Source organism: Euleptes europaea, chromosome 2, assembly GCF_029931775.1.
Source record: "Euleptes europaea isolate rEulEur1 chromosome 2, rEulEur1.hap1, whole genome shotgun sequence".
Classification (NCBI taxonomy): Eukaryota; Metazoa; Chordata; class Lepidosauria; order Squamata; family Sphaerodactylidae; genus Euleptes; species Euleptes europaea.
The window spans coordinates 68,991,269-69,012,735 of record NC_079313.1 but is presented as its reverse complement, the minus strand read 5'-3'; the positions used below and the strand labels follow the sequence as shown (position 1 = coordinate 69,012,735).

At 42.2% G+C, this 21,467-nt stretch overlaps 1 protein-coding gene across 1 annotated transcript; it reads left to right on the top strand.

The window, feature by feature from the left end:
- Positions 1-1,942: 1,942 nt before the first annotated feature.
- On the top strand, positions 1,943-19,243 carry PCSK9 (proprotein convertase subtilisin/kexin type 9). Its single transcript, XM_056845237.1, has 11 exons — positions 1,943-2,045; positions 3,645-3,768; positions 5,940-6,073; positions 8,694-8,835; positions 9,985-10,181; positions 11,626-11,809; positions 15,752-15,922; positions 16,424-16,566; positions 16,690-16,870; positions 18,081-18,262; positions 19,043-19,243. Exons 1-11 carry the CDS (start codon positions 2,022-2,024, stop codon positions 19,241-19,243), a joined length of 1,683 nt encoding a protein of 560 aa, XP_056701215.1. The 5' UTR covers positions 1,943-2,021.
- The last annotated feature ends 2,224 nt before the right edge of the window (positions 19,244-21,467 follow it).

Here is a 21,467-nt window from a genome sequence, read left to right as displayed (position 1 = left end):
CAATTAGACTGTGTCTGGTTCCATGCTGGGAACTCAGTTCCCAGGTATACACAGGCCTAATTCAGATAGAGATTGTGGAATTTGAGGAGGGCTTCTTCCCCCCCCCCCCGTGCTGTTTATCTGATCTGAAAGAATCCTGAGGGGTGCTGCAGTTTACCACATTGCGGGGGGGGGGGGCTTTCCCCGTGCACTGTTTCAGGTCAGGAAAGTGGTGCTGGGGGAATGCTGAAGTCCCTTCTCTTGGGTACGGTGGTCCCTGTTCAAATAAGACCCATGTGTGCATGGGACTGGGAATGGAGTTCACAACACCTGTCTGATCATGCAAACGCAGAGAGGAGCAGGGGGAAATATAACATGCATTTAGACATTTAGTTCAGCCAGAATTCAAAACTATGGTTTAATTAAACCAACGATGGTTATTATGATAGTCCAAATGTCCTTATGGTTGGTTCTTGTGGGTTATCCGGGCTGTGTGACCGTGGTCTTGGTATTTTCTTTCCTGACGTTTCGCCAGCAGCTGTGGCAGGCATCTTCAGAGGAGTAACAGTGCTACTCCTCTGAAGATGCCTGCCAGCAGCTGTGGCGAAACGTCAGGAAAGAAAATACCAAGACCATGGTTACACAGCCCGGATAATCCACAAGAACCAATGAACTCTGACCGTGAAAGCCTTCGACAATGTCCTTATGGTTAGTTAGGAATCCAAAATTATGGTCTGACGTTCATTTGTTAATTGCAATTGTGTGAGAATGTATATAGGCTTAATCCCGGTTTGTTAAGTCTGACCCAAGCCACAGTCACTCTTTAAACATCTCTTATGTGGAAAACTACCTGTACATGCAAAGTGTGTGTAATTAAGCACCAATGCTTGCATGTGGAATCTAGATTTTGCATGAAGGGGTTTGGAGAGTAGGAGAGAAAGAATCATGTTTTCTGCTCTTCCCTCCCCGGCTGCTTTTCTCAAGGGATTTCACATATATACGCTTGTATCTGAAAGCCCAAAAACCTCCTGGGGGATTTTTGTGTGTGAAAAACACAGAGGAAGGGGGGGAATAAATAACCCTTCCACATACTACTACTCTACTCAAATGTACCTCCCTGGGCTGATTCTCTTTGTGTGTGCGTGTGTGGTAAAAGAGTAATTTAGTGTTTTGGTAGTTGGTATGCACATCTGTATATAACATGGAGCTTGTCGCTTTTGAAACACAAAAAACAAAGGCTAAATTAAAACTCGAAATAGAAGGCTTAGGATGGGGAAAATATTCTTGAGGAGAAAGTTATGGAGAGAGCACTCATAAAGCTGACTCTGGCTTCTACAAGTCCAGCAACCTTGGAATACAGAAAAGAATTACTCAAGAGAATAAAACAAAGGCAAATGTTCACCTAACACAGAAATGAAATTCTAAGCTAAGACAGGGGAAAGGAGCTAAAGCTGAAGAGAAATATTCCTGAGGAGGAAGTGAGGAGAGCACTCACAGAGCTGATTCTGGCCAGAAGAGATGAAATGTGGTCACCCTTTCCCTCAGGACACGCACAGAAAAATAAAATCACCTTTGAATAAAGTGCCAGAATGTTCCAAAGCTGCTTCTGTTCAGGTGCAGAAGCAGAATATTTCTGTTCCTCTTCCAGTCTGGTGTTCATAAATGCCATGAAAAGCAGCAGGGAGGGTAGTGAGCATACAACAAATATAGCATTCTGTGCATGGGTTGGAGAACAATTTTGCTGCATGCATGTTTTATAGATAGTGAAATGTCATCCAGGCCAGTGGGTCTTGTTGGGGGGACTTGCAGTTCTAGATCATCAGAGTTTCATTGTTCCTCCCTGTCCTGCCTGTTTCTACATGTTTTAAACACAGGAGACATGGCGTTTGCCTGGACATTATATTGTGGTGCTTAAAGAGGAAGGCCTTAAACTCCAAACAGCACGAACTGCCAAGAGTCTGCAAGCCAGAGCAGCCAAGCTTGGCTACCTAGCCAAAATCCTACATATTTTTGAGGAGTTATTCCAGGGCTTTCTTGTGAAGATGAGCAGTGATCTGCTGCACATGGTAAGTCACTCTTCCCACTGATATGGTACTTATTGATTTTTTCAGATGTTTAGGCTGCCTCTCAGCCATAGCTGTTGAAAAGATTAGCAAAACATATTGCATAAAATACAAAATAAGAAAACAACCAATAAAAACAAAGCAAAGCTTCTTTATGTTCACCTAAGATCACAAAGTTGCACAATGGCTTAGAGTAGGGTTGCCAACCTCCAGGTACTAGCTGAAGATCTCCCGCTATTACAACTGATCTCCAGCTGATAGAGATCAGTTCAAACCCCACCCTCCCCAGTTTCCACCCCCAAATCTCCAGGAATTTCCCAAACTAGAGTTGGTAATTCTAATCATAAGGCTTCTTTTTGCTTTACATGATTTTATAATTGAGTAAACACCCTTGGCTTAATTTAACAACGCTGTTATAATCAGGGTGATTAAAAAGTGATATGTGTGGATCCCACCCCAGGCCACATAATGCATGCTCATGGGTAAAATCTGCATTTTATTCTGCAAGAGTGATTGTGAATGTGAAACAGATGGTGATAGTTATTCTGGTAATAAATACACAGCAGATCTCAATTTGTGTTAAAGAAATTTTTCATACTTTGCTACACAGACGATGGTCTCAGGAAAGTCATTTTTTTCAAAAGATCAACTCTGAGGGGAAGAACATACTCATAAGCAACTCTGCATATTGCTGGGGTTTTGATAGGAAACATAGAAGCTTCCCGTCCCAGTAGTACAGACTTGAGTAATTGACTGGAAAATAATCCATCTTCCCAACAGTGAAAGCTAATTGTGTGGTAGACTTCAAAAAGATCATTACTAGCAATTCAGGAAGGAACCCATACTTTATTTCAGCGGTTCTTAGCCCCTACCGAGTCTATTTAAGATTGCAGCCTTGGAGGCCAATCCCATACAATCTCATTTAGAAACAAGGCCCACTGGATGCAGTATTTGCAATACTAGAAGATGGCTGCTATATAAATTCACTCCGATCATACATATATTTTATATTTAAAAGCTCATTTGAATATGCACATCAGTCTGCAAACCATCAAAATGACAACTGGCTTTGATCATGTTGGCCTGCCTTCTACTTCATTAAAGCAAATTTCTGAAGAGTCAACCTAACTATGACAGTAGGGCTGCCAACCTCCAGGTAATTGGACTCTATGGCACTGTAGTCCCATCCCTCTCCAAATCCCGCCCTCTGCAGGCTCCGCCCCCAAAAGCTCCCGCCAATGGCAAAGAGGGACTTGGCAACCCTATGTTCAGAGCTAGATGAGCTCATGTTCTGACAAGGGGATGCTTCATTCATTACATTACTCATGTGGATTTATATTGCATATGCTCAGTCATTGTATCTGTCTTAAAACATCTATGACATGACTGTGCCATAGGTACTTGCAGTCATACCCATCTGGCATTCCCATATCAGTTAATGTATTTTCCTGGCACAGGGTCTAAAATGGCCCTGAACATACAGGTGCTCCTTATACATCGCTAATGTTATCACTGTGCTAAAAACAATGGTAGTTTTACATGGTTGCACAGCCAAACATCCTTCAGATAGCAAACTTTCCTCCTCTTCTTTCCTTTGTGCAGGCTTTGAGGCTTCCACATGTACAGTACATAGAAGAGGACTCCTATGTATTTGCTCAGAGCGTTCCCTGGAATCTTGGCCGAATTATCCCAGCGCAGTACCGATCAAATGAGTACAACCCTCCCAGTAAGCACATTTGCCTCCCAACATTCTCACATCAGTACACCAGCTGTGAAAGATTTTTTGAGCCAGGAACAAAATCTGTTGTAAATATATGTGCAGAGAGCAGGTCATTCACCTTTTTGCCCTGTGAAGAAATAGAGAGTCGCACCGACAACAGCTACATGTCAGAGCTGGAAAACAGTCGGTGTGAAAGCTTGAGTCAAGAGGAATCTTAATATGTTTTGAGTTTATAGTGTTTTATTCTGTGGGGATAACTCAGTAGTTAAACAAGACGCAGCCGCATTCTGGTCTGAGTTGCTGCTCATCAACAAGCTGCAGTATCCAAGGCATAGCTAGTATAAAACCGTCTTCACCCCTTCCCCACAGAGGTGCTATGTTTTTTAACAGATGCACAAAAGGTTGGCATTCTCACATGCAGCTTTTTCCAATGTGGAGATGCAGGGATGAGAAGAATGACATGGGAATGGCACTGAAATAGGGAGATGCTAATTGTAAAGATTAAAAACACACACACCTGCAGGGAGAGGAGAAAAGAGGTCAGCTAGATGGAATTCAGCTGCTGCTAGCTTGTTGCCAGTGAACCAGCAGGCTCATCCTCCCTCCCCTCCCTTTTCATTTTAAATGCGGTCAGTCTGATCTCTGTAAACCAAATAAAGCCCTGTTTGGACAGTGCTTACCAGGAGTGGAAAAAGTGGTGCTGCAGTTTTTAAGAGGCAAAAAGAGAGAGGAGCCTGAGAGCAAACTTTTGGGATGAGCCAACACCTCTTAGAATTGGTTTAGTGCTGGTAATGGCCATACCCTTGAGAGAGAAGCGGGGGAGTGGAGGAAGAGGAGCCTTGTTGGGAGTCTTGAGGCAGGATACCAGGGCTGGCTGTGTAATTTCCTCATTTCCCGAGGAGCAGAAATGGGTGGTTGTAAGGCCCATCTCACCACACAGGCTTAATGCTGCGTTTAGACTGTATTGCTGATCTGAAGGGTTGCCATTATTTCTTTGAATGGAGAAAAAAAGAGGGGTTATAGTGTATGCCAACTCTAGTAATCATGTAAAAGGAGGGAGAACTTGCTAGGAAAAGTACTCTAATTGCAAAAATCTTTCAAGTTATTTACTCACATTCTGAAGAATAAATAGAAGCACAACTTAGAATTCAATATCATCTTATTGTAATCCAAAAGAAGCACAGATTCTCTTGTGCCTGTTGATGAAGTGGACTCTGGGATGTGCTGAGGTAGTCTACCAGACCAAAACGCTGCCCAAGTAGCTGCACAGTCATTCTTTCAGGGCAGGTAGAGACTATTTCTGCTGCTTCCTACAAAAGAATACAGGAGCCACAGTGGGGCAGACATACATTTACAATTGCATGAAAAAATTTTTGATAGAAGAATGTTCCAGCAAATGCTGTACGTGCTTGGGAGGCAAGCAAGCGAGACCAGAAATCTTTTTGCCTCCCTTCTGGACATGCTGTTTCTGACTGCCTTCCCTCACTAGATGAAAAAGAAAAAATGGGGCTTACCATAAGTTTCCAAACTCTTCTTAAGAAAGAAATTCAGTCAATCAAGAATGGCTGTGGATTTTGACCCTCAGTGATGTCTGCAGTGTCCTCTTGGATTGTCGTTTTCCATTCTGAGGGTGTCTTTTTATTTACTTTCCCTTGTTCTCTGTTTAGGGATCATAAGCATGTCTCAAGGAGCAAGCTAACACTTTCTTAATAGTTCCTCAGAAACTTCTAAAAAAATACCAGGTTACATTTGTTTCTGGAGGTTGGGGTCCTTAGCGCCTTCTCTCAGAAGACATTAAATCCTGCCTTCTGACATAGAAACACAGGGATTAACTTGCTTTTTATTTATTAATTACAATATTAAAACCCTGCCTTTCCCATAGCTCATGGCCACTTAGAAATTCAAATCCAAAACATACAGAAAATAGTAAAACCCCACATAACCTTTTCCCCTCCTCTGCATTTCCATCTGTAGGAAAGAAGGGAAACGCATGTTGAGTTCAGTATTCCTTTTTTCTTCATAGCCTGCTATCTGCAGGACAGTTTGCCTGTAAAACTGGACCAGTTGCCTTTGTAAGTTGCTCATACAAGATAAACATCCTCATCTCTTGGCAAGAACTGCAAAAGGCCTGCGTGGGCACTTTCTCTTGGCATTACTGACGGAATGTCTCTCTGCAGATAAGGGTGACCTGGCTGAGGTGTATCTGCTAGATACTGGTGTCCAGAGCAACCACCGGGAAATCAAGGGCAGGCTGTTTGTGACTGACTTTGAGAATGTCCCAGAGGAGGATGGTACTTGTTTTCACCGGCAGGTATGTGGGGCTGTAGGTTCTGTTTCATTATTCACAAATGTTGATGGCTTTAGTTGTTGTGTTCTCCTTCTATAACTGATAATGTTGGAATTGTGTGTTCCAATAATACACAAATAATTTTGGGCCAGGTCCTTCACACAGGTCGTTTATGCATGGGAGTTTTACCTGACGTTCATTGCTTGCTGGACCCACACTTTCCTGTTGGGATTCTATGTACCAGCAGTCTCCAAGCTCAAATCAAGTCCCTGCCCTTTAAATGCTGCTTTGTGATTGGCTTACTCTGTAGAGCTTACTGAGAGAAAATCCACCCCCCAAACCCAATTGCTGCATAAAAAAACATTTTAAGAACAAAAAACAAAAAACGGAGCAATCTTAAAGGGGGGGGAATCCAAGCCTAGGTTTTAAAAAGTATTTCTTCTGCTCAGAAAGAGCTCTGAGGAAGCAGGAAGCATTTGAATCCCCACCTCTTTACACGCTGCTTTGTAATTGGCTGTGAGAGAAACCAAGCTTGTCCTGCACTTTGCCTTATGCTCGGAGATTTCACCTGGACTGAGCTCAGGGGAGAGGGAAAAATCAGGTTAACAGAGGAATGGGAAGTCCCAGGATTTGTGAGGGCTGGCAGCGAGGTCATCCCTAATGGATGGAAAACTCATTCATAACTCCAAGGAACACCCAGACAGACTGGGGGCAAACGTAAGTGAAAGTACCCATGCATAAACAACCAATGATTGGCTTGAAGAAGCATCAGTTTATGCCACATCACACCATCGTGTAATTAAGTTTCTATGTTTCCTCAGGGTCATTCCTAGGGTTTCCAGCTCTGGACTGTGAAATGGAGATTTGGGGGGCAGAGACTGAGGAGGGTGGGACTTCAATGCCATAGAATCCAATTGCCAAAGCGGCCATTTTCTCCAGGTGAACTCTATCAGCTGGAGATCTGTTGTAATAGCTGGAGATCTCCAGCCACCACCTGGAGGTTGGCAACCCTAGTCATTCCTTCAGATAAATTATGCTAGTGAAAATGGGTGCATGTGCCAAATGGCTTTTAAAAAGGGGTCTCTGTTACTCAGTACTGTGTTACTTATATGAATCCTCATTTATCCACTAAAATTTCATTTGTGGATTGGACCAGCCTTGGCATTCTCTGACCCAAAATGTTGGAATCCTCTTCCTTTCTTCCAGTCAGCATTCTCATCTGTACCTTACCTCCCTGGTCTCCTCTCTCCTCCAGTAACATGAGGGAAAGGCCTCCGAGAGAGATAGTGTGCACATGCCTCCCCCCACCCTCCGGCATCTACCACCAATGGAGCTGGTGAATTGCTAAGTGGCAGAGGATTCAGGGAGGCATTTAAAATATATATATAATTCTTACCTCCCCAAAATTTGCACCCTTAATTCAGCATCTGAGACTGAGCATTCAGTCCAGCTTACTGTGGATTGTTCAATTACAAAGGAGCTTTTGTTCAAATGCCATGAATCAGCATTATTTATATGTTCGTAGTGTGTACAGTTTTAGAGCCTCAGTAGCTTATACAGAAGTTGTCATTATTCTACTATTGGCATGGTATACCAGGTGAAGTTTATGGGTACTACTTAACCTGAACTGCATGTCTAGGGTTGCCAACCTCCAGGTACTAGCTGGAGATCACCTGCTATTACAACTGATCTCCAGCCAATAGAGATCAGTTCACCTGGAGAAAAATGGCTGCTTTGGCAATTCTGCCCTCCTCAGGCTCTGCCCCCAAAACCTCCTGCCAGTGGCAAAGAGGGACCTAGCAACCCTATGCATGTCTCATGTATCTACTACAAAAGATAGAGTTTTGTGTTAGAAACAAGATGTTTCTGACTCACTTGCTGTTGGTAATTCCATTTGGTTATGACACAGGGCTGACATTTTTTTTAAATGGGAAGCAGGAGCAACGATCCATTTAACAAGACAATAGATGTAATGACAGAAAGTACTAAAGGCTGAGATTAAGAGAATCCCAGCATCTTTTATTTTTTAGAAAATGAATGTGCTTTGTCTCTGGAGATCTGCTCAAGGTAGATCTATGGTGCCTTCTCTGTGTGGCACAATCTAGATACCTGCTGAAAGCTACTAGGAGTTTTCTAAGTCTGGTGACTTCTACATGTCCCATATTGATTCCTGCCAAATATTGTATGTGTAGCCATGTGCCTGTGTGTACAATAGCAACAGAATGAGAATGTGTCATCAGATTTTATAAAATTAAAATGAAGAAAATGGGATCTTTACCAACAGAAAGCGTGAATTGTGAGGCCCTTGGACAACATTCAGAGAGAAAATTAACATGGCATTGTAAGGGCTGTTTAATAAATGGTAGGTTCAAGTAAAGAAACCAAGTGGATAGATTCTTTCTAATGAGAGTATCTATTCTTCTTCTGACTGTAGCAGTATTTAATCCATTCTGTAGTATTTTGCAGTGCAGAAAGTACACATCTCATTTGTCTCACATTTGGTTTGCTTAATTTGTATTTTGCAAAACCATTTAAGTTAATGGAGCCAATCTTTCCTTTGTAATCAGACTCACATGAAGAGGTAATAAGAGGTGGATGTAGCAGCTTATGATTTAGTGAGAAATACTATTTTGCTTCCTGACAGGCCAGTAAGTGTGACAGTCATGGGACTCACTTGGCTGGAGTTGTAAGTGGGAGAGATGCTGGTGTGGCCAAAGGAGCCAGCGTCCGTAGCCTCCGGGTGCTGAACTGCCAGGGGAAGGGCACGGTTAGCGGCACTCTGATAGGTGAGTAGCCCAGCAGCTCCATGCCTGAGCTCAACTCTGAAGTACAAGACGTACAGATCCAGCAAGAAACTTGACGCCGCTGCAAAAACCGTCCAAAGGACTCCTATGAGCTGCAATGAAAATGGGAGGGGCCATGGCTCAATGGTAGAGCATCTGCTTGACATGCAGAAGGTCCCAGGTTCAATCCCCAGCATCTCCAGTCAAAAGGAACAGGTAGGAGGTGATGTGAAAGACCTCTGCCTCAGACTCTGGAGGGCCACTGCCAGTCTGAGTAGACAATACTTGCCTTGATGGACCAATGGTCTAATTCAGTATAAGGCAGCTTCATGTGTTCATGTGTTAGATTAACTCCAGGTGTCATAAGTTTAGCTCCTGGTTTTGGGACATTTTTAAGAAGAAGAAATCTGTAGAATATGTGCTGGGAGGCTGAGTTCTTTTGAGGTTTCAGCCACTGGACTTTTGGCAGATTCCTGAAGGCAGCTTCTGGAATTATACTTTCATATCATGGAAATGGTCCTGCAAGTCACTCCATCTTGTGGAAATACAGGAAGGGTTTATAACCTTGGTACTATTGATCATGGAAAAGCAGTTAAGCCACAAGAGTAGCAGCGACAGGCTGCACGGTCACTTTCCTGCACACAAATATCTATCTTCGTTTCATTGCAGTATGTAGAACGGGGTGTGGGTTACATGGACTGGCATTGCAATTCTGGACTGTAGTCTGCTTATTTCCCTCCTCTGCTACAGATGATCAGGATGTGTTTCTCTACTTATGTATCTGCAGCAGAATTTTATGCTTAGCCAAAGGACCAATTCATGTATACTGCTTGTCAGAGTTTCATTACAAAGAGTTGCTACTAAATATTGCAAGAAAATATTACTACCAAAATTAGGGAGTTTGTAGCCTTCTTCTGGTGACTGAAGTGTCTTTAGGAAACCTTGGAAGTGAGTTGCCTCTTCTCACCTCAAGTTTCCCCTTTACCTAGTCTCGCTTTATGTTGCATCTGATGACAGTTGTCATTTTCATGGCACTGACAGATAGTGTTGCATTGGTGAGATATCCTGGTTGGTTCTCTCTTAAACAAGAAATGAATTTCTGTTCATTATTTATCAGGCTTGCTCAGTTGTTGGTTTGCCTTTGCACAACAGGTCTGGAGTTTATTAAAAGGACCCTGGTTGCCCAGCCCTACAGTCCTCTGATTGTGTTGCTCCCCTTGGCCGGGGGCTACAGCCACATCTTGAATGCAGCTTGTCGCCTGATGGTGCGGATGGGAGTGGTGATAATTGCTGCAGCAGGCAACTACAAAGAGGACGCTTGTCTATATTCACCAGCATCAGAACCAGAGGTATGTACAGCGGTCAATGTTACTCAGCTTGGTCTATATTCACCAGCATCAGAACCAGAGGTATGTACAGCGGTCAATGTTACTCAGCTTGGTCCATGGCTATCAGATTGTGGTTCTCCAGGCCATGGTATTGAACCCACCAGCTAGGGCCCTCCAGTGGGTTACGGAGCCCCTCTTGCTGGGTTGTGAACCCCTGTAATTTTTTTGCTACTCTTTTGGGAAGATATGCTTCACAGAATGCAAGGGTGCCATGCTTTCAGTCTCTGTTAGCATACAAACTGAGGAAAATGGCAGGACAGCAAGATGAGGTCATGCAGTGGTGAAGAGGATTCCTCTATGCCTCTGACTCTTCAGTATGGTGCACTTCCTGGTGCTGGGCTTGTGTTTCCTGTTACAGCTCACTTGGTCTGCTGCCCATGACTCTGGCCTTGACACCAGTGAGGCATAACTCTGGTTGTTCCCCTTCCTGCCACATAATTATTGATGTAATAGAATTTCCTATCACATGCTTGCGGCTCATTGGGTCACAGGTCTAGAAAGGTGCCTCTCACTGTTCTAAGCTGTAGGAAAGGGCCCCAGAAGTGGTTTTATCATATTCAACAAAGTTTTGGTTTTTTCACCATCTGAGCTAGCAGCTATGGTGTTTGAATCCACTGTAGTCTTAATATAAAATATGTTCTGTACAGGCTGATGAAGCTATTGTCTGTGAAACGTGTATTTGCATCCGGAGGGCACGTACTGGTGATTTTCAAGCTCATTGATGCAAGGCTCGTCGCCTTTGTGTAATCTACATGCTGATTTTATTTGATACAGCAAAGTCATTTTCGACTGTTTTGGACTGCTATCTGTTGCACTTGTTTTCATTTTGGTTTATAGAGAATGTTCTGTTTTTTTAGGAGTTACGTTTATTAGTAGTTCATTAGCAGTGTATAGTTTTGTTAATTATTTTCTATATAGAGTCATCGTGCTGGTTTTTTTCAGATTTCTGTAGGCCAAATTCTATTGCACTGTTCTTTGGATGTTTGTGTTGATAGTACTTGACTTACACTATGTAATCTTCCTTGAGTCTCAGTGAGAAAGGTAGACTATAAACAAACAAACAAACAAACAATGTGATTAGACTATCATAGATCTAACTCCACAGATACATCTTCCATATTGCCTCAAATACAATAGTTTTCAGTGGAGGCAATTAACATTCAGCTACCAGTCATCCAAGTGGACGTCAAGATATCAATTGTAGGAGAACCATGTGATATACACACGTATATGAATCAGCTCAATATTAGAGGGAATGTTGGCATTTCATGGAATTGAACAGTGGAACAGTGGAATGGACCATTGTTGCTGATTTAAATTTTCAGATCCATGGATTGAAGGTTGATTGATGGAAATGGATTCAGTGTCCACAAGAGGTTGAGAAATGGCTGTTGTGTCATTGTAGATTATCACTGTTGGAGCCACCAATGCCCAGGATCAGCCTGCTTCCATGGGAACCTTGGGAACCAATTTCGGCCGTTGCGTAGATGTGTTTGCACCAGGAGATGATATAATCGGTGCCTCCAGTGATTGCAGTACCTGCTTCACATCACGAAGTGGAACATCCCAAGCAGCTGCACATGTAGCAGGTAACATTTTATAAGACAATGTTAAACAGCTCAGCGGTTCATATAATTCCCTGGCAAAAGGTTCTAGTGGGATGTGCCTCATTGCATATGTCTTTGAATCATCAGTGAATAATATTTTTTCCTTCTCAACAGAAGTAGCCCCTCAGATTTACAAAAATCAGACATTACCTGAATAGTAAATCAAACTGTCTCACATAAAAGACCCAGTCATTCAATAACTTGCTCTATTTCTGCATTTTCACATCACTTATAGCTGCCTTGTATAAGATGGCTACCATGTAGAGGCTACTGGATGCCACATCCTCATGGCAGTTGCTCCACGTAAGGAGCTGTTTAGCAGATCTGGTTGTGTGAAAACCTTCCATTATATGGACTGACCTCTGAGGGGAATGGTTTTTGATTCCACAAATATGATATGGGACTTTATAGCCCACCACTGCTATCTTCAAAATACTCAAGAATGAGGTACCTTGCCACTGAAATAAAAATTATTTTATACCTACCACTTATACTCCACTGCCACCATTTACCAGTGAAGTAAAACATACCAGAAGAAAATCCCTTTCTAACACAAAGCATGAGATAAAATTATGATGAGAAAAGCTATGCGACGTTGCCCAGTGGTCCTAGATAGCAACATATTCTTTGGTGAAGAGCAATGGCCTTGAATGGCCTTGGCAAAGCCAGTGTGAAGCACTGGCATAACCTTTGTGCCATACAATATCCTCTTGTGCCCTCTACACCAGTAGATTTTTTTCTTTGTCTCAGTCTCAGAAGGCAGCTTCATGTAAGCACATCCTTATGCTTTCATTAAACAGCTAGAAATGACAGAGAGCTTGTTATGGTATGACAGTGACAGGCCTAGCGGGCTGCTGGGCCTCAGGGCTGAGTGCAGTTTAGAGGTATCAGCCAACACACTTCCTTGTTAAATGGTTATATACATCCTGAAGGGTTCTGTAAAATGCGGATCTGTACAGGGGAAAAAATGTGCAGCTTGAGGGGGATAAAGCATTAATTATGCAGAAATAACACATCACATTAGTCAACAGGATATCCTAGAGGAAAGTAGTCCCAAATGTCTGAACAATTTTTATTTTTATTATTAACAGAAATAAAAAAGCAGAGTCAACCAAGGTTAAAATTGTAGAAAGGATGTAAGGGGAATTTTGCTGCTTGCCTCCCCATTCGCATCTCCCCGTGCTAGCCTGGAGCTTTAGTGTGTGCTCCTCCATTTACTTCAGTGGAGTTTGCTTTATATTTGGAACTTTTCCCTCCAGTGATGTGAACGGGGCATCTCTTGGGTGGGTAGGGGCTCCATAACTGTGTGTGCATTTCAGAGCCCCTGTGTTTGTTGGTTTGTGTAAAGCGCCATCAAGTCGCAGCTAACTTATGTCAACCCAGTAAGATTTTCAAGGCAAGAGACTAACAGAGGTGGTTTGCCATTGCCTTCCGTTGCATAGCAATCCTGGTATTCCCTGGTGGTCTCCCATCCAAGTACTAACCAGGACAGACCCTGCTTAGATTCTGCGCGCTGCTGAGATCAAGCTTGTTTGGGCCATCCGGGTCAGGGCTCAGAGCCTCTGTGCCAACAGCAAATTAGTAAAGTGAAGCAGTATATTTTACAGGGCAACCGGGCTACTTGAAAATTTTGCAATTTTGGTATGCCAGTCAAATATTGTCAAATATTCTATGATGCTGAGAATCTCAATGTCCACAGGTGACAGCTTATTTATTTAGTTACTTGAAAAACCCACCTGTAGCAGTCTGAATAGCCCTGACTAGCCCAGATCTCGGAAGCTAAGCAGGGTCAGCCAAGGTTAGTACTTGGATGGGAGACCAGGGTTGCTATGCAGAGGAAGGCAATGACAAACCATCTATATTAATCTCTTGCCTTGAAAACTGCATGAGTTGGTTGCAACTTGACAGCACACAGTTATTATTATCCATCCCTAGTTCACCTTTCTTCTGAAATGGGACCCAGAGCAGCTTATTGGTTTTTTTAAAAAAACAGATCATAACAAAACCACAAATTAAAAGAACGAATTCTAACAATAATAGGTGGAACACAAAGTTTAGATAAAAGCTGGACATGGGGACCATGCTGTACACTCACCACTTGCCTGCCCTCAAAAGCCCTCTTAGCTCCATTTTGCAGAATTTCCTGAAGTCCCTGGAGGGTGGGTGCCTTCCTAACAAATTCAGGAAGCCATTCCATACTAGACGGCTATTGCAGAAAAAAGACAGAGTGAGCAGAGTGAGACCTCAGCTACTTACACGAGGGAATGGTCGAGACAAATCTGCTGGGATGACTGGAGTTGCTGCATGATTCATATAAGAAGAGACGGTCCTTCAGGTATGTGGGTCGCAGATCATAAAGGGCTTGAAAGGTAATAACCAGCATCTTGACTTAAACATGGAGACCAATGGGCAAACAGTGTAAAGATTTCAGTATGGGAGTACTGTGCACAAAATGGCTTCAAGGACAAAGTCACCTTCAAGGACAGCCCCATGAAGTGCATGTAACAATAATCTAGTGTAAAGGTTACTGAGGTAGAAAGGGAATGACTAGATTGGCTAGAGCCCAGAGGAGGAAATAGTTAAAAATTGTAATAGTTTGTTACATTAAAAATATCTTTGAATCTGTTAACTAATATGTTTTTGTAATTAGAATGATCAAGCATTTTGATATGTAAAGTATTTTTAAGTCTTTTAATCTTTTCAAAACACTTGTCTTTTCATTTTTCTTCTTCTTTCCTTTCCCCCTGTACTTAGACCGAGGTCTTGAACAATAAAACTTAAATAAGACCCATCTCTAAAAACACCTTCCTTCATCTCTTCTCTGCAGCCTCCAAAAAACGAGCAACAAAATAAGTACGCTGAGGTTCAGAGTCCCACTTGACTAGTCAATGAACTAAATCTGTTTTACCAAATGGACAACACATTTGCTTCCCATCTTCCTGCTTGTTGAAGCAGCAGACCAAGCTGAGTAGCCCTCCACTTGGATGTGCAATCCAACTAAGTTAAACGATTTCAGTCCAATTGATTTTAGACCTGTCTTCTGTTCCATCCTAAGCAGTTACATTCTTCTAAGACCATTGACTTCACTTGCATTAGAAGGATTGTACTGTAAATCTCCCATTGAAACTGGAATTATGTATGTAAACTAAATTACACTTTTGGCTGCATTGTGTACTGTATTTCAATTTTCTTCTGAACATGGATGTCTGATAAAGAAACTGCATGACTGAAAACCAAACAGTTGGCTTATTAGCAGATCTGTTTATAAAATACTTTAATATCGTACATCATGAATCAAGTATAATGGGCAGATGTGAGAATGGAGAGAAAGTGCAGGTATCTGAGAGTTCTAGTTTGGTTTCCAGAATTACAAATCAAGGATCAACCAAGATACTAGCACTCTGGTGCCCAAATTCTGCTTAATACTGAATTCTGGAATACTTTGGATTAATACCATAACATTACACTGCAATACATTAATTTGAATTAAAGCCTCGTTGCTTTTGTAAAATAAATTTGTTATTGTACTATGCAACTTAATATTTAAACTTGCAGGCTTCTATGCACCTATCACTAGTGGAAAGGAGAATTATATATGCCAATGGGTGCTCTACATATACACCCCCCCCCAGCTTGATTCAGAAGATAGGGGTATGAGCATCTAGACTTTTAAAGGAGTGCTGCTGATCAGCTTTTTGGGATGGGAAATAAAGTGCTGGATGCAGGTCTCTCATTTAACCCTGCTCATCAGATGATCAGCCAGAAGGGCTGTGAGGTCTCAGTTCTGGATGCTATGTTAACATACTGTTGGATTTTCATAAAATTGTGTAGCAGAAAGTATAAAAGACTTATAACCTCTGTTTAGTTCTATATATGAGTTGTCCCTGCCAGATAATAGAGAATATGTATCTGTGTTTTTCATAGGTATTGCAGCCATGATTCTGAACACCAACCCTGCTCTGTCTGTCTCTGAACTGAGACAGAGGCTGATCCATTTCTCCATCAAAAACCTTATCAGTGAAGCCTGGTTTCCGGAAGACCAGAGGCTGATCACCCCCAACAGAGTAGCTGGCATTCCCTCCAAACTTGTAGCAGGTAATGACACTTAATTCACCAGAAGTACATGCTTTATGGTTTGAGAGATTTCTGATAGGCCTCCAGTTAGGCAAGTCGTGACCTGGATGGCTCAGGCTAGGCTGACAGAACTTGGAAGCTAAGCAGGTCCAGCCACGGTTAGTACTTGGATGGAAGACCACCAAAGGAGTCCAGGGTTGCTATGCAGAAGCAGGCAATGGCAATGCCACTTCCGAACATTTCTTGCCTTGAAACCCCAGCTGTGACTTGACGGCACTTTCCACCACCACAACCAATTAGGCAAAACGTATAACACCCCCCCCCGAAAGACCTAAGAGTGGTAACACAGCACACATTTGTAAGTCAGCTTTCTAGTGGTTCTCAAACTACTTGTTTCCTCTCTAGAACTGATCTTTTGAAGGTATAAGCAGTATTCCAGGAGGTTTAGGGTGAAAACCTTAGTCCCAGAGAACATGAAGTACCGCTAGGAATAAATAACAACTATTGGCCACTCTCTTACAGATGAGCAGCTCTATTGCCGCTCTGTGTGGTCACCCTTATCTGGTTCCACTCAAACAGCTATTGCCCACTGCAACAGCAATGAGGAAATGTTCAGCTGCTCAAGCATATCCAAAAACAGCAAGCGACGAGGAGAGCACATTGAGGTGATGTCCTGTGATGACATGCTATATTGTTTTTGTTGTTTTCTATGCAAGCTCACATTTAAATGGCAGGATACTGACATTTTCAGCCTTTCCTTATCTCACTGCTGTGCTTTCTAAAAACAGGATCATGGAGGCAGAAAGGAGTGCGTGGCTCACAATAAGTTTGGAGGTCAAGGCATTTATGCTGTAGCCAGGTGTTGCATTTGGCCCAAAGCTGGCTGCCAACTTAACACCTGCACCCAGGCTGCAGAGGATGCAGCAATGAGAAGTGTCAGCTGCACTACGGACAGCCATGTTTTGACAGGTATGCGATGACAGCTCGTATGGCAGAATTTGGTAGTGGTGTTACCACTTTTGAGGCATCTTTGATAGATTATTTTCTAGATACCACTGCCTCGTTCCAGCAAGAGAAATGGGTGTATGGAAGAGAGCTCCCATGAATGGATCTATTTGCTGGATCAGGATCTGTGTGCATAATTATGGGCTGTGCATACAAATCTCCTGTCAGGGTCTGTATGTAATGCCCAACCAATAGTTGCCACAGGTTTGTTGCATGACTGTCGCATATGAATCCAGCGAAATATATCTCCATTCGCACTTCACCATGCGGATTAACACATGGGCAGAATGTTCTTGGTTCGCTCCTCCCTTATCTCACAATATTTTAATCCGAGACTGGATAGTCAAACGCATGACGCTAGTCCATCCCACTATAAGTCCGAAGCAAGTAGCTGCTGGAGGCTCCCCGTGCATTTGAGCCACCCGTTGCTGGCAATTCGCCTTCCCTTTTAACTAGTGATGCATGTACAGAAACAGCAGGGCTGCAACCACGTAACGTTGGATTTTGTGCTATAGCAGTAATTTACAACTGGATTTTCCTGTATGGACATGCAATGGTAGTACATCCAAACAGATGTGGCTGCAGCCCAGGTATTTTTAGTGGCAGCTCTCTACAGAATCTCCTTCCCAAACAGGTTAGGGAGCCACTACAATATACACTTTTGTTACCAACTTAAACCTTTAAAAATTTTTCATGGCTTTTAGAGATTGATTTTGGTATTGCTTCTGCCATTTAATCAATGGTCACTCCTGACTCATATTTTAGGATTTGGTGTGTGTGTGTGGGGTAGATTCTGTGTTTTATGCTTTTATTTTAAGCCACTTTGATGGCTTTAAATCAAAACACTGGAAATAAATACTGAGATAAAATGTATGCATCTTCTCATCAATGGGATGAGAATCTAGGATCGAGAATTCTAAATCTGGAATTCTAGGATCTAGGATCCACATAGTTTGCAATAACTGATCACCTAAAATAAAAATAAATGAGAAGACTTCCTTTAAAATGTATAGTTTCTAAATTCCATAAAGTTAGATAGGTAGAATGATTGAAGACTGTTTTTTAAATACTTGCAGCCATATAGGTGCATATTCCAGATGGGTGCAATTCTAGATAAAGGTGGATTTATTTATTGTCACTAATGGATATACCATAATGCAATCTAAATCGGCAGGTTGCAGCTCCTATTCTTTGGATCATGATTTCAGTGAAAAGGTCAGACCTGTACTAAGGACAGAGAGCAACCATGACCAATGCATAGGTCAGGCAGATGCAATTGTGCATGCCTCATGCTGCCATGCACCTAGCCTTGAGTGCAAGGTACAAGAATACTCTCCTGTGGATTACACAACTAAGGTAAGCAGGGGTCAGTCCTTTCGGTTAAAGATTCCCATCCAGTTATGGTAACGGTGGGTTGGGGGGGGGCTTGAAACTCCCAATTGTACAGGCTTCTCACCTTCTGCTCAAACTTTTGGCCCTAGTGCAGATCACTAAGGCCAGCTCCTGAAATTAGCTTTTTACTGGCGCTGAACTGGTATTAGACCGAAAGGTGGGTTAACAGCCCTACCACCTTGTGTAGCACTGCCAGCAACTTGGGTAGCTAGCCTCTTAGTAGTATCACACTCAGTTGCTCTCTTCATTGGTCCCAGAGCTTCACCCCACTGCAGTTTCTTATTGTGTACATAGCACCATCAATGTGCCAGGGGATTTACCAGGTGTCACAGGCAAAAAGAGATACTCTCTGCCCCAGGAATTTATACCCTACACTTGAGTGCAATAGGAGTAAGAGATGAAGAGCAGGTGCCACAAAAATGACAAATACAACTGGAGAGGGATAGGTAAGGAAATGTCACAGCATTTGTTTATAGTTCAATTTTGTTGTAAAGGATGACATTCTTGGCATTATGCCAGAAACTTCACAGAAAAGATGGGTTTTGGGGAGGAATTTGAAGAGAAAAAGATGGCCTCAGGTACCCATGGTGGTGGTACCACTGGGTGCCGGGGCAACAAATGAAATGGGTGGATATTTAAGGGAACAGATCTCTGAGATTACCAAATACCATTCGCTTGATCAGTGTTTTCCCCTAATCCGGAAGAAGTCTTCCTTGTTATCGTTGAATATCCCTTTCTTCTTAGGTGATGGTGACTTGTGATGATGGCTGGACTCTGACAGGATGCAATGCATATTCTCACGGTCCCAATACATTTGGTGCATACTCCACAGACAACACCTGCATCGTTATGAGCAGCCCACATGGCAAAGGAACAGTGGCTGTTGGAATCTGCTGCAGGAGACGACACTCGAAAAATGAGAATCGGAGTTCCAAGTATAAATGACACTTCTACTATGTGTGGGACCTGTTTCAAAGTTAGGACATAACTACAGAAAACCTACCCCATAACACCACCCTGGTGAGCTTTCCACCACACCCAATTGTGCCTGAAGAAATTAATCTTCACAATTGGTACTCCCCAGGCAGCTAGAAAGTGACTGTGGTGTCACAGACTTGTATTGAGTACCATATTAATATAAAATGTAGATCCCCAACCCCCATCCCTGTTGCCAAATCCACTCTGAGGAGATGGGTCTAATGGTTAGTATCAACACACACAAAATAACTTTGGGCCATGAGCTTTGTCAGTGCTAGTATTATCTGCTGCACTGCTAGCGTCTATAGATTTTAAAAAATGTATGACTTGGTGGCAGCTGTCACTCTTAACATCTGTTCAATGTGTCAAAACCAGTAGGGTATAAGACTGATAATGTTCATATACCCCTTAACTGCAATATGAACCATCTAAGTAGGCAGATTAACTAAGGATGCTATGGATGGACTAGATGGGTTTTGTGCTCAAAATAATGGAAACAAGCATATATCATTTTTCTGCTTCCAAAATCTTTCAACAACTTTAAAGAAAATATTTCACTGGAAGCAGGGATAAAGACTAGGAACAGGATGTGGTACCAATAGCAAAGATTTTTGCCAGAAACTGAAACCTGGCCAAGAAGAAGCCATTTTGTACACAATTAAAGGCAAGATCAGTAACACTCAAAATTCCACCCTCAGTACCAGGTTCCGTGTTTTTGAAAGTCTTGACCATATTTTGGAAATCAGTGGGTTTTTTAGAGTTCTTTTCCATGCTGTAGTTAGTTCCTATGTTAAGCAGGCCCTGCACCTCTCAGACTCAACTTAGCCTGTAACCCATTTTGTGAATATTAGTATTCACCACCTCACACACGGGGAACTTGTCAAGGTTGGCAGCACAAAAAAGAGCTGCTGCTGCAGTTCTCAGATAGAAGAACAACTGAAAAGTTTAAAAATCTATTTGGACACCAACATTCCTTTAAAGCCCCATAGAGAACTCGGTGATCCTGCTACAGCTTGATTGTATGTGTGCTCCAAATGCAGATCTAGATCTCTTTAACATTGCTAATTCCAAAGTGCCTTACAGAGCTCATTCCAAGGAATAGTTACCAAACTGCCTTCATTGCAAACTTAAGCCCTCTGCATGATACAGGGACAGAATGAGCAATGGCTAAGTTGACTTTGGATGCTGCAATTTTAAAATGGGGGAAGCCATACCTATATAGGATGGTGTGCTTGCTCAGAGAAGGCAGCTACCGCTTAGATTTTTGCAGTTGCGGAGACCAAATTCTACTGGCAACTCTTCCAGGAAACCCACACCATCAGAACAAGCTGCACATCCAGTCTTCAGGTCAATGTTACACACCTGAATGAACCCATGTAGTTTTTATATGCTATCCTGAGTGGGGCAGGCACTACTGACATCAATGAAATCAAAAACCTTGAACGAAAAATTTCCACTGAACAGACAGAAGGTGCTATTTAAAGCCTGTGAAAAGGGTTGTATTGCAGGGCTCCAAGAATCCCTTTGCCCTGATGTGGGTCTAGTTTAAAAAAAAAATCTAAAAATACCCGAAGCTTGTAAAAGCCCTTCAGAGAATCAGGCAATCAAGTACTACTGATTGACCTTTAGCTGCCCTTGAGATGCTGTGAAGTCAAAACAAGTAACTTTATCAACAGTTTTTATCAAACAGCTTGGTTTACTGATAAACCAATTAAATTTTTTTAGGATCCTTTTAAAAAGGCAGATTAGTGTTGTATACAAGTTTTCCCTCTTCCTTTGCCTCTTACATTTGTTAGTCGCTTTTGCAATCAAATCTGTAGCTGTATGCTTAATTACTATGTTCTAAATAGCTTTTCCCCCTTTCAGGACAAGCGTGTCATGAATGACCAACAGCATGTAATATTCTCTATGTTTTGGGGTTGCACATGTGAACCTACGTATTGTAATTCATAGCTGCTTAAGGTAGAGAAAAGCTTTCCCAGTGTTGTGGATTTTACCTTTGTATCTACAAACTATTTATTCTTTTCATATAGTACATTTTATAATAACTTTTGGTAAAAATAAAGTTTCATATAACCTTATATAGAGAAGAATAATGGTTGCATTCATTTAAGGCAACTTAACTATAGGGAACACTGTACATAGTTAAAACCTTTTCAGAATATATTTATTTACAACCAGCTCTAGTGGG

Coding starts and splice junctions, on each gene's coding strand:
- PCSK9 (XM_056845237.1), top strand. CDS start 2,022: ATGAGCAGTGATCTGCTGCACATG. Junction 16,567..16,689: donor GACGAGGAGAGCACATTGAG/GTGATGTCCTGT, acceptor TTCTAAAAACAG/GATCATGGAGGCAGAAAGGA. Junction 18,263..19,042: donor CTGTGGATTACACAACTAAG/GTAAGCAGGGGT, acceptor CTTTCTTCTTAG/GTGATGGTGACTTGTGATGA.